The sequence below is a fragment of the Ascaphus truei genome, chromosome 4, assembly GCF_040206685.1.
Source record: "Ascaphus truei isolate aAscTru1 chromosome 4, aAscTru1.hap1, whole genome shotgun sequence".
Classification (NCBI taxonomy): domain Eukaryota; kingdom Metazoa; phylum Chordata; class Amphibia; order Anura; family Ascaphidae; genus Ascaphus; species Ascaphus truei.
Window position 1 is genome coordinate 7,486,495 of NC_134486.1, and position 13,564 is coordinate 7,500,058.

Below are 13,564 nucleotides of genomic sequence, written 5' to 3' on the forward strand. Positions count from 1 at the left end.
CCTTCCGCCCCACGCACCTCCTCCTACCCCACGCACATCCTTCTACCCCACGCACCTCCTTCTGCCCCACGCACCTCCTCCTACCCCACGCACCTCATTCTACCCCACGCACCTCCTTCTACCCCACGCACCTCCTCCTACCCCACGCACCACCTTCTACCCCACGCACCTCCTTCTGCCCCACGCACCTCCTTCTACCCCACGCACCACCTTCTACCCCACGCACCTCCTTCTACCCCACGCACCTCCTGCCCCACGCACCTCCTTCTTCCCCACGCATCTCCTTCTACCCCACGCAACTCCTTCTACCCCACGCACCACATCCTACCCCACGCACCTCCTTCTACCCCACGCACCTCCTCCTACCCCACGCACAGCCTTCTACCCCACGCACCACCTCCTGCCCCACGCACCACCTCCTGCCCCACGCACCTCCTTCTTCCCCACGCATCTCCTTCTACCCCACGCAACTCCTTCTACCCCACGCACCACATCCTACCCCACGCACCTCCTTCTACCCCACGCACCTCCTCCTACCCCACGCACAGCCTTCTACCCCACGTACCACCTCCTGCCCCACGCACCACCTCCTACCCCACGCACCACCTCCTACCCCACGCACCACCTCCTACCCCACGCACCTCCTTCTACCCCACGCACCTCCTTCTACCCCACGCACCTCCTTCTACCCCACGCACCTCCTTCTACCCCACGCACCTCCTTCTACCCCACGCACCTCCTTCTACCCCACGCACCTCCTTCTACCCCACGCACCTCCTTTTACCCCACGCACCTCCTTTTACTCCACGCACCTCCTTTTACCCCACGCACCTCCTTTTACCCCACGCACCTCCTTTTACCCCACGCACCTCCTTTTACCCCACGCACCTCCTTTTACCCCACGCACCTCCTTTTACCCCACGCACCTCCTTTTACCCCACGCACCTCCTTTTACCCCACGCACCTCCTTTTACCCCACGCACCTCCTTTTACCCCACGCACCTCCTTTTACCCCACGCACCTCCTTTTACCCCACGCACCTCCTTTTACCCCACGCACCTCCTTCTACCCCACGCACCTCCTTCTATCCCACGCACCTCCTTCTACCCCACGCACCTCCTTCTACCCCACGCACCACCTCCTACCCCACGCACCTCCTTCTACCCCACGCACCACCTCCTACCCCACGCACCTCCTTCTACCCCACGCACCTCCTTCTACCCCACGCACCTCCTTCTACCCCACGCACCACCTTCTACCCCACGCACCACCTTCTACCCCACCCACCACCTCCTACCACACGCACCTCCTTCTACCCCACGCACCTCCTTCTACCCCACGCACCTCCTTCTACTCCACGCACCTCCTTCTACCCCACGCACCTCCTTCTACCCCACGCACCTCCTTCAACCCCACGCACTTCCTTCTACCCCACGCACCACCTTCTACCCCACGCCCCTCCTTCTACCCCACGCACCTCCTCCTACCCCACGCATCTCCTTTTACCCCACGCACCACCTCCTACCCCACGCACCTCCTTCTACCCCACGCACCTCCTTCTACCCCACGCACCTCCTTTTACCCCACGCACCTCCTTTTACCCCACGCACCACCTCCTACCCCACGCACCTCCTTCTACCCCACGCACCTCCTTCTACCCCACGCACCTCCTTCTACCCCACGCACCTCCTTCTACCCCACGCACCTTCTACCCCACGCACCTCCTTCTACCCCACGCACCTCCTTCTACCCCATGCACCTCCTTCTACCCACGCACCACCTTCTACCCCACGCACCTTCTTCTACCCCACGCACCTCCTTCTATCCCACGCACCTCCTTCTACCCCACACACCTCCTTCTACCCCACGCATCTCTTTCTACCCCACACACTTCCTTCTACCTCACGCACCTCCTTCTACCCAACGCACCTCCTTCTACCCCACGCACCTCCTTCTGCCCCATGCCCAGATCCCCACTTAATGCCCCACCTTCTGCCGTGAGCCCCACATTCTGCTCTGAGCTCTACCTAATTGCTCGAGCTCCGCCTTCTGCCCCATTACCTTATGGTAATTCTGTTTGTTGCACTTATTGTATAGAAATGTCCTGTACTCCTATTGTGTGTTTTGTAAAGTGCTGTATACATTGCCAGTGCTGTATAACACCAATAAATAAGCATACCATACATATGTACCCAATGATGTATTATTGTTATGGTTTTATACAGATATTTCAGACCATTTAACATAAAATTACCTTTATATTTGTTTGTTCTCCTATCTCTCTGGACTGATAATATACCTCAGTATAACACCAATACAGTGAAAACAATATTCCCTAAATATAAACAAACAGTAACAAATTATGCACAAGCTAAACCACTAAATTAATAAGACATTTGTAACTTTAAACATGACATTCACATAGAAAATGACACCTTGGCCTTTTGTTGTCAGTATATTAGGGACACAATTGGTTTTGTGTTTGTCATGTTCTAAGCCTGCAGTACCTATACTTGTCCACTGGGATTGCTGCTGCTCTGCTAGCACTCTCAAGGAACATTCCAGAACCAGAAACCTGACACCTCCGCACATGTGTCAGGGGAGTTCGTCTCGAAGTCATAGAATAGAAAAACATAACATATATCAAGGGGGTCCAGGTGCAAGCCGAGGTCAAGGGGTCTGGAAAGGTGGGGGTCAAGGTAAAAGCCGAGGTCAAGGTGCAAGGAGGCAAGATAAGAAAGTTCAAGGTAAGAGACAAGGCAGCAGGATGCTTGAGGCAAGCACAACGTCACAAGGAGGAAGTTTATGCTCAGCCAACTGGCAGCAGGGCTGGCTGAGCATATAAAGGACAGATAACCAATGGCAGAGAAGCACAGGGCTGTGAGTAAGAACATGATCCGCAGGGGAGGTGCCTGCCTGCAGGTGTGGATTAATGTTAGCAGCGAGTCTAGTTGCAACCATGTGGTGCCTGCGCGTAGCTTGAGTGCGATACACATCACCCATGTTGTCACGGGATGCGTCACGGGGGCGGAGCCTGAGGCCGATACTTGCGGCGCCCCCCTGCCTGACAGCGCAGTGCCTGCGCGCAAGTTCAGCCTGATGCGCGTTACCCGTGGCGTCGGGGACGTGTCAAGGGGACGGGGCCTAAGCCCGAACCTTACACCAGGCTCCTGTAGTAACCTGGTCTCACGTGACAATGTCTATGAACCAGTTTGTGTGTAGTTATTGCATTTTTATTAATAAAATCTTAGAGCACTCAGAACAATTTCTAAATGGTTCCAGATAAAACATAAAAATGAATACTAATTAAAATAAATGTAGCCTATAATAGTTGTAATTACTTCATAAGAGGGCAGTATCTGTCCATTAAGTTAACTCCTTCAGATAGTTAATATGGATTGAAATTATATTGTGTATTTTCATAAATTGAATCATGTTTTTTTTCAGAACTATCAGTACCGCTCCAGTCTGCTTTCATACTTTGTGCTGCTATAGATATGAACGTACAGGTTTGCAGGCTATTTATTAAATAGTTTTCTCTCTACTGTCTCTCTGTTGCAGTGAAATTTGGGCGATGCCCCTCTATTGATGGGTGTCCGTGGCCTTTCCCACAGCCAACGTGTGAGAATGACAGTGACTGCCCTGGCAAACAGAAGTGCTGTAATGTCTGTGGAAAGAGCTGCAGGGACCCTGCCCCAGGTAACCGAGCGACATCTCCTTCTTGGTTGGTGTGTGCTGTGGGATACTTACTCCGTGTAATGAAAGTAGAGATATAGTTGTGGTGAGAGCAGAGGATACAAAACGTATATAAAAAGTATATAAAAAAACTCAGTTAGTGGTTGAACATGAATGTAATCACCAAAAAAATAATAAACCAAAAAGGCATCAATAGTGTTTGGGGTAAAAGCTTGTAAAAGATAGCGGCTATACTCACACAGGCGTGTGAGCTCCTCACATCAAAGTATCTTTAGCTGTCCAGGAACCCCCTCCGATCTTCAGCTATTATTTCCAAGAGCAGTGGTGCGCAAACTGGGGGGCGCGCCCCTTTAGGGGGGCAAAAGATTATTTAGGGGGGGCGCAGGCAGCATGCAGCGAAACCTGGGGGGCGGGCAGAGCTGTGCACGGGTGGCCAGAAGCTCCGTAATGCTGCTTCTCTGTGCTGTCTGCCTGCAGAGGGGGCGGGGCTTGCTGCTGCTTCTCTGTGCTGTCTGCCTGCAGAGGGGGCGGGGCTTGCTGCTGCTTCTCTGTGCTGTCTGCCTGCAGAGGGGGCGGGGCTTGCTGCTGCTTCTCTGTGCTGTCTGCCGGCAGAGGGGGCGGGGCTTGCTGCTGCTTCTCTGTGCTGTCTGCCTGCTGTGGGTGCGGGGCCTTGCTGCGGGGGCGGGGCCTTCCCTGCACACAGACATCCCCTCCTCCTGTCGTGTTTACCCACCGGAGCATGCTTAATACTCCCCCCAGGTGAAAGTGTGTGACTTATGATTGTGTGTTGTGTGTGTTGTGATTGAGTATGTGTGTGTGTGTGTGTGTGTGTGTGTGTGTGTGTGTGTGTGTGTGTGTGTGTGTGTGTGTGTGTGTGTGTGTGTGTGTGTGTGTGTGTGTGTTGTTATTGTGTGTGTTGGATGACCTTAACCTTGACCTTAACTCAGGCTCAGTTGTACATGATAATCAAATCTTGCCTACATCCCATGTAATATTATCCTGGATTCTTTTTCAGGCCATTATAGTTTTAAAAGGTGCAGCTTAATTACTCAGCCTGCAAATGATGCATCGTTTAAGTTACATACAGTACAGTATTGCCACAACCTTGACTTTTTCATGTTAATTGCGTATTCCCGTTTACAGGTGCAGCAAGATGTACAGATGCAACTGCTGGTTTTAGACAGCTTGCCAAGGAAAATCTGTGACCATCTCTCAGTAACTCCTGAGATGGTCCAGAGCAGGCTGTGATGGACCATCGGATTAACACAGCAGGGGGCTCTGTGTTTGAATGGGACTCCCAGCCCGGATAGGATCACACAGCGTGAGACCCATTGAAATGCAGGAAACCCCTGCGGTGTTAATCCGATGGGCCATTACCCTGGCTTCAGGAATCTCACAGCGTGGGATGGGTTTTAGTGCAGACTTCTCAAGCAGTCTACAACTGGCAGTTGCAGCTGTATTGATGAGTATTCTGCAAGGAAACTGCAGTTGAAAGCTGCCTGACAACTGCCTGTCTTTCCCAGGGCCCGACTAATTACGCATACTCCTTGAGAAAGGGCTGTGTAGCCTGAAACGCGTGGGAGAATTTTCCTGTTTTCTCCTTCGTATGTTTTTTAATATGTAGTACAATAAAAGTTTTTTATTTTTGTACATACCCGGTGCGTTGATGGTGCTTTTTACTGGATTTGGCTGTTTCAACCAATCTTTTTTCTGCTCACAATTACGCATCAGTATTACTACAGCGGGGGTCCCTCCTTTTGAATGGGACTCTGACTGTGTTAATCCTGCCGGGCTGCACCAGTGTGAAAGAGCTGCGCAGTGAGAGCAGACAGACTCGGTCCCTCTCCCTGCACAGCTCTAACAGGCGATCATAATGTATTTATTTTAATTACGTAGTATTGAAGCAGGGGGTCTCCAGAGTTGAACCACATTAGTTTCACATCCTGCTTGCCGGAATACAAGCCTCGGTATGGGGGGGGCTGGTATCGTCTGCAAGTTTAAATGCCCCGGTAACGTGGGCCGTGACGTGAGAGAATTAAACTTGCAGTCGATTCCGGCATCCCATACTTGGGCCTGTACCTAGTTATTACTAGTTATGACCCATATTTTCTCAGTATAAGACATAAGAGCCCATGCAAGGCGTGTTCCAGTGCCAGGAGGTGTCATGGTGTATCCCCGCTCAGTGCTGTAATTCATGTTTGTGTGTCTGTCTCTGCAGAGCCACCAGGGGTCTGTCCCTTACCTGTGATGACGGAGGAGAAGATGCAATGCTCCTCTATGCTCTGCAGCAGGGACACTGACTGCACAACACATGAGAAGTGCTGCTTGTCGGAGGGCAGAATGCAGTGTGTGGTGCCCACCACAGGTAACATGGAGTAACACATCCACAGCGCCTCCATCTGCAGACTGACCTATCTCACAGAACTAGTCATGGGATCCCTGTAACATGCATGCCAGAGTTTCCTCCACCAAAATTGGGGGGTTTGCTCCCCCCAAGACATTGTTGACTCTGCTTCTGAATAGTCATTAGCCCTGCCCCAAAACATCTTTAATCCCATCCCCGCTTTGACATAAAGTGCTCCTGGGGGCCCCCTCCCTCATCCTAAGTGCTACAGGCAGATCTAATGTGGGGTTTGGAGCTTAAGACCGAGCACAAGATGGTGGCGCAGGCGCGCCACACAGTGCACGCCACCGTGCACACTCCTGCAGCCCCAGCGATGTGTGCACTGGGCTACAGGAGATTGGGGAGGTGATCGGGGGCATGGCGGATGCGTGGCGAACAAGTCACGGACGCGTCACAAAGTTGGTGCGCCCTCATTGGCTGAACCAGCTTACGTTACGCAGACATCACGCGACTGCAGCCCGAAATCACAAATTGACTTGCCTGGCCAAAATGTAGCAGCATCGACGCGCTACAGCGTCGCGAGCACTTGAGGAACTGCAATAGGAAATCAGGTAAGAGTCCCAAAAGTGCGCACGCGCATAGCAATGCCCCCACCATGAGTGCGGCCTAAGGGAGGAATTAGGAGAGACTTATCCATTGATTTCTTGCTGTTTGCCAGCAATCAGGAGATTGAGTAGGACCCTTTTAAATAACGTTGGTATGTATTCTGCCATGTGGGATCCCCAGGAATCTGCTTGTGGGATCCCTTTGAATCAACCGCGTGGAATTCCTGGGAATCTTCCATATGGATTCCCCGGGAATCTTCTGCATGGGATCCCCAGGAATCTGCCACATGGGGTCCCCGTTAATCTGCTGTATCAGATCACCAGGAATCTGATGCGTGGGATTACCAAGATTCTGCCATGTGGGATCCCTGGGAATCGGAAAAATGTAATCCCTTTGCTGGCAGCGGCAGGAATCTTGTATAGGTGCCGTCTGCAGCCGTCAGGAACAGAGAAGTCTGTCATTATCTGAGGATACACAGAAGGGATTGAAGATTGCTTGTTATTAACTCACCTCCAATCTCACTGAAGGCCACACTACGATGAACAGTGCTGTACATTATAAGTATTATAAAGCAACAACACAGAAGCCCAATGCTACATCACAATGACAAAAATACACAGTAAAATACTTATATATTCTCTTGAAAATAGGGTCATTTACTATAACCATTTGGCCAAAGCGTTGTAAGCCTGCGAGCCACCACAATGCAGACACCTGTTCGCAAGTCCTAACACTACCAGATAAAATACTTATATATATCTCTATTTGGATTACAATTCTCATTTACCTCTATTAGGAGGGAGAAAGACCACCTTGGGTCTATATCCAGCAGAATGAAAGGACCTGCAAACTAGGGAGGTGGGGAGGGGCGGGCTTAAACCCTGGGAAGGAGGAGCCACTAATAAATAATAAAGCCTGGATAGGAGCACAGGTCTGTGAAGGTTCTACCTGAAGTACTAGTGACCCCTTGTGGAAGCCCCTACCTGTGGTGTATGCATCACAGTGGCAAAGCTATGAACGCGGAGATAATAATAGTCCAGAAGACCAAATGTCTACAGACACTTTGCCAGCTCAGTTCCTCACCTTGATCCTTTCTCTAACCCCAGCAGATGTCCTTGTTCCTCCGTTAGACGTGCAACTTGTTTGTCCTCACTTTGATCCCAGCGCCTGCCTCTATACCAAGCCTGGACGGGCTGAGTGTCACAGTGACCGCGAGTGTCGCAGCTCCCAAAAATGCTGCTGTGCTGACTGTGGGTGGAAATGTGTTACCGCTGTAAAAGGTAGGAGTTGCCCCGCATTATCCCGTTGTGTTGCCCAGAAGAAGGTTGTGCCTCACCCATCCCCCCCTTGTGTATGGTGACTGCGCTGTGTTAGGATAAGTACGTTAGAAGTGTTCCAGAGAAACAGGAGGGGAAGCATTAATCCTATTAAGTCCTCCGCAGAGAAACCTGTGGGTTAGAGAATAACTAATTAAGCGATACATCACAGTATCGGTGTGATTGTGTATGTAGTGTAGGGATTAGAGCAGGTAATACACAACCTTGTGGGTTCTTTTCCTGCCTCAGCCCCTTGCAGTCTGTGTGTGTGACCAGGGGAACATTACTTAGTCTCTCCTCAGTCACCCACATTCTGCACACTGCGGTAACAATGTCATCCTTTCCTCTCCTTGGGAGTCTGCTATTTAGCTGTGTAAATATTCTGCCAGGATTCCAAACCAGAGGTGACCACATGAAAGGCTCGGATATTTAACTGTAAAAGACTATGGATATAATATATATATATATAATTATTATTAATTAAGATAATGCAGAAACAGGCAAATTCCATGCACTCTTGAAATTATTGATCTCCCGTTGCAGTGAAACAGGGGCGGTGTCCTTTTATTTTTGCGACGTGTCAGTTACCTCTCTCAGAGCCAACGTGTAAGAGCGACTGTGACTGCCCTGGCCAACGGAAGTGCTGTGATATCTGTGGAAAGAGCTGCTGGCACGCTGAACCAGGTAACAGAACAATGTCACATTTCTGGTTGGTGTGTGAAGTGGGATACTTACTCTAGAACAAAGCAGTGATGCTGTTTTTTATTCAGAATCCCAGCCTTAGAGCTCAAAATTCACACTAGAATCTCCTTCGATTAAATAATTATAGCTATTCTTTACTCTTCTAGATTTGTAAATGTTGACTTGAATTCTAAATAATTGTTGGTCTCCTGTTTTAAACTAATGGTTATCTCTGTGGTCTAATACTGTAATTAAACTGGTCTACGGTGATTTGAAACGTGACAACTTTATTGATTCTTTATTCACAACATTAGCAACAAAAGTTGTTCTTTCGTGAGTCTTTAGACCTAATTCATAATCTCAAACAGTTAATCCTTTAAAATCTCTTGGGTTATATTGTGTGCGCATGTGTGTGTGTGTGTGCGTGTGTGTTTAATATTGTATATGCTATGTTACATTTTTCCCTCACGGCTGTGCATTCCTTCTTATTAACACATGAAAGAGAAACACCTTTTATCGCATCCAAGGAATAGTATCTCTAAGCCACAATCCAAGTTATACCTTCGTCCTGTTTCTCGGGTACGATCCTGCGTCTCTGAGTCCCCCTGCGCTCCCCGTTACTCGGTGTCTTACTGAGACAAGACATTGACGATACATACATCACTGACAGCCTTCCTCGGCGTCAGTCCTTACACATGTCTGTCTCTGCAGAGCCTCCTGGGACATGCCCCAGGGGTGAGGAGGAGAAGCACCTGTCCTGTAGCTCTGTGTACTGCAGTAGTGATGCTGACTGCTCACGGAATGAGAAGTGCTGTATCTCCGATGGTGGCAAGAAGTGTGTGCAGTCTGAAGAAGGTAACAACATGCACTTTAGATGTGTCCTGGTAACATGATATATAGTTATACAACTCACCTGTGTCTCTGTCACGGAGGCTCACTACAACCTGGACTAGACCGCGGGGCCGAGGTGGGGATGTGTATATACCGCCGCCCTACAACCACGGGGCCAGGTCCGGATAGCAGAGTCAGGGATGTGTATATTCCGCCGCCCTACAACCACGGGGCCAGGTCCGGATAGCAGAGTCAGGGATGTGTATATTCCGCCGCCCTACAACCACGGGGCCAGGTCCGGATAGCAGAGCCAGGGATGTGTAGCCGGGTCAGGGTAGGAGAGTGTAGGTGGGTCAGAGTACTTGCCGTGGTCCGGGGTTGGAAAGAGGAGAATAGTCATAGTCTGTAAGCCGTGGCCGTGGGGTGGAGAGAGCAGAAGTCCAATAACGCGCCGAAGTCCAGGGATGTAGAAGAGACAGGTTAGGTACAGGCAGGGGTCACAACGGAGATCATGACAGGTTCAGATACAGGCAAGCTCAGGCTGCAATGAGCAGAGTGCGTTAACAAGGGTCTATGCTCAGCTACAAGACAGGTTCAGATACAGGCAAGCTCAGGCTGCAATGAGCACGGTGTGTTAACAAGGGTCTATGCTCAGCAACAAGACAGGTTCAGATACAGGCAAGCTCAGGCTGCAATGAGCACGGTGCGTTAACAAGGGTCTATGCTCAGCTACAAGACAGGTTCAGATACAGGCAAGCTCAGGCTGCAATGAGCACGGTGCGTTAACAAGGGTCTATGCTCAGCAACAAGGCAGGTTCAGATACAGGCAAGCTCAGGCTGCAATGAGCACGGTGCGTTAACAAGGGTCTATGCTCAGCTACAAGACAGGTTCAGATACAAGCAAGCTCAGGCTGCAATGAGCACGGTGCGTTAACAAGGGTCTATGCTCAGCCACAAGACAGGTTCAGATACAGGCAAGCTCAGGCTGCAATGAGCACGGTGCGTTAACAAGGGTCTATGCTCAGCAACAAGGCAGGTTCAGATACAGGCAAGCTCAGGCTGCAATGAGCACGGTGCGTTAACAAGGGTCTATGCTCAGCTACAAGACAGGTTCAGATACAAGCAAGCTCAGGCTGCAATGAGCACGGTGCGTTAACAAGGGTCTATGCTCAGCTACAAGACAGGACTGGGTGGATATAAGTAGGGAGATGAGCCAATGAGGAGGAGGCAGGAGGGAGTGTATTAGCAGTAAGTAGAGAGCTGATAGGAAGCAGTTACCTTAGATCCAGGTGTAACGCAGCTGAGGATGGTCCCGTCATTGCTTCTATGATGACGCGCATGCGCAGGGAGCGCGCAGCGTGCGCTCACTGCAGTTGCGTGTGCGTGTCCGGGAGGAACGGCCGACTTGCGTGTGTGCACGTGGAGAGGGGAGTCCACGCACCCCTCCAGCTGAACGGCAAGACGCACCATGCGCGATCCAACAGTAACAAGGCAAAACCACTGTATTTTCACTGCTAAATTGACATGTAGAGAGGCATTTCCAAGCAATAAAGTGCATATTTTCTTAAGTGCCCAGGCTTGGGATTTGGGGAGTGACAAGTACAGTAGATACAGGTTAACAATACATTTCTGTATATCAAAGAAAACCTATCTGTGCATTGATCCAGAGATCCCAGGATGCCACAGATTACCGATAGGATTCAGTAGTAATTCTGGCATGGAATACCATCTTGTATGTAGATGTAGTAACACATCCGTCTCCACAACTAATAAACACAAAGTGTTACTACACTGTGCCTCTCGTACTATACACACCTTGGGGTTCTGCAAATATAGCAGATGCCTCCTTCGTATATTATTATCTCACACTAATCTCGACTTCTAGAAACCCAATTCCATTGGATGCCGGATGATAATAAATATTGCCCCAATCAGGTTTTTTGGGGGGCAAGCACCTCCAGGTGCACTGGCTGCTTCTCACGTGATTATGAGTAAGGGGTTAAACCATTACTGGCTGTCAGACCATTCCCCTCCCCACAGGAGCACAGCCCCCAAATCTCACAGGTGCCCTTCTACTTTACCACGGGTTCCAGGAGTAGCACCCCACCCCAGGCCCGTTTGTTTGCGGGCTCCCCAGGAGTCCCTGACACCCTGATAACACAATGTGCTCAGTGCCACCTCCCTGCACTGAGAAGCACACACACATACTTTGGGTGTGCGTGCCAAATAAAAGCGCTCGCCTCAGGAGTGAAAAGCTTTCCTAATGGACAAAAGCGAACGGATTAATTGTATGTTTTATTCCCAGGAAAACAGCGGCAGAATCTTACATAAAACCTACATACAGCAGAAGGAAAGGCAGTTTGTGCAATAAACAAGGTGCGCAATTTAAAGAGAAGGGAACACAAACCATAATAGATCTGCAGCTGGAACAGGAATAATCAGATGACTTGTCATACGTCCCAGTAGGCGTAGGACATTGGTGGAACACGTGACCTGGGGTCCCCGCCAGCCCCGTGGGCCCTCACTTGCAGGCCCGACCGCTGGCCCCCCAATGCCGAGGGAGACGGGATGCTGCTGTTGATCGAAGCTTCACCCCGCCCCCTCAGCTGATAAATACCGCTCCTCTCCTGTGCTAATGACTGGTTCCCAGTGTATGGAGAGGAGCGGGACAGTATTTACCAGCGCGCCAGGATTAGGCAGCTGATCTAAGCAGGGTAAGGGTTCCAGTCCAGGCGGTGGCTTTTGCATAGCAGTTTGGACACGCCGTCTCTAGAAAATGCTGATGCTTGTCCCATAGAAATGAGATAAATGTACAGTTACCAGAACCAGTCCGATGACAGAGAGACAGCACACAGCAAGTTTGAAGTTCAGAGAGATTTGTATTAGTTATACAGGGCACCGCTACCGACGTTTCGGTCCTCGCAGGTGGACCTTCCCCAGGGTAGTGCAGTGAGTGCCTGAATGTGACTCCTATATATACCCCACACCAATGTGCAAACCCCCACCTGAATCAATAATGCAATCAATACAAAGTCAGCGAAAATCTCCTGCTGCAGCTGATGTAGAACCCCCACCCTGGTCTGTAGACCAATCACAGGCCAGCTCATGTGTAGCACAAACTGCCAATGTGAGTGAAGCCCAACGCAACTCGTCATTGGGAATGAGGGTGGCTTGCGCTGGTGTAAACAATGCCATGGCCAAATCCTATGCATTGCGCGCACTGGGGCGGGATGTGCATCTATGGCGACGCGTCTCTCACTGAGCTGGCTGACGTCAGGTATCCAGGGGCGGCTCACAGCACGGTCTGTTGGTAGCGTGCGCAGGCATCATTGGTAACCTGCGCTTGTGAGGGTCCCATGATTCAATGCGAGCCGAGTGCAGACCACTGTACCCATGGTGACGCGTCTCTCCTTTGGCTGGTTTGAGTAGGGTATCCAAGTGCAGCTCCTGATCGTGTCCTTAGCAACTGGCGCATGCGCGCGAAGGGTGAGCCGTGCCACTGGCAACTATAGATGGGATAATGAGCCAGTGCAGCAGGCGGGATAGATGAAGATAACGCGCAGAACAGGTCCAACGGGGGAAGAGAGTGTGACAAGTGGGGAAATGTGTGGTATGGCATGACCATGGAAGAGAAAACAACAAATGTTGAACTATGGATGTACAATAAATATTTATAAAACAGTTCTTCATTTAATCCCAATGGTGGTAACCACACCTTGAATATGGAGTACAATTTTGGGCACCAATCCTAAGAAAAGACATTATGGAACTAGAGAGAGTGCAGAGAAGAGCAACCAAATTAATAAAGGGGATGGACAATCTAACTTATGAGGAGAGGCTAGCTACACGTCCGGAGGTGCGGTGCCTACTCAGGGACACGAGTGATCCCGCTGCACGCGCGCGCACGCTCTGACAGCAGAGCAGGAGTGCACGCGCTCTCAGGCACCAACGTGGGGATTGCGGGAAGCCAACGCTTCAGCACAGGAGTCTGGAAACGGAAACCAGGAATATGGAACAGGAACATAAGCATGGAGTCCAGAGCATAAGGTAACATCCACAAGGGTAATTGCTTCTTGGAGGACGTCCAGCC

The 13,564-nt window shown here is 50.5% G+C and overlaps 1 protein-coding gene across 2 annotated transcripts in view; it reads left to right on the forward strand.

The window, feature by feature from the left end:
• Positions 1–13,564, forward strand: part of LOC142492553 (uncharacterized) — a 120,103-nt gene that overhangs the window by 93,285 nt on the left and 13,254 nt on the right. The window contains exons 12-16 of one of the 2 annotated variants that reach the window (XM_075595252.1): positions 3,562–3,699; positions 5,915–6,061; positions 7,753–7,926; positions 8,506–8,646; positions 9,355–9,498. In XM_075595252.1, the coding sequence (XP_075451367.1) occupies positions 3,562–3,699; positions 5,915–6,061; positions 7,753–7,926; positions 8,506–8,646; positions 9,355–9,498 (744 nt within the window). The remainder of the gene's footprint in view (positions 1–3,561; positions 3,700–5,914; positions 6,062–7,752; positions 7,927–8,505; positions 8,647–9,354; positions 9,499–13,564) is intronic. The other variant, XM_075595253.1, reaches the window with a different exon arrangement.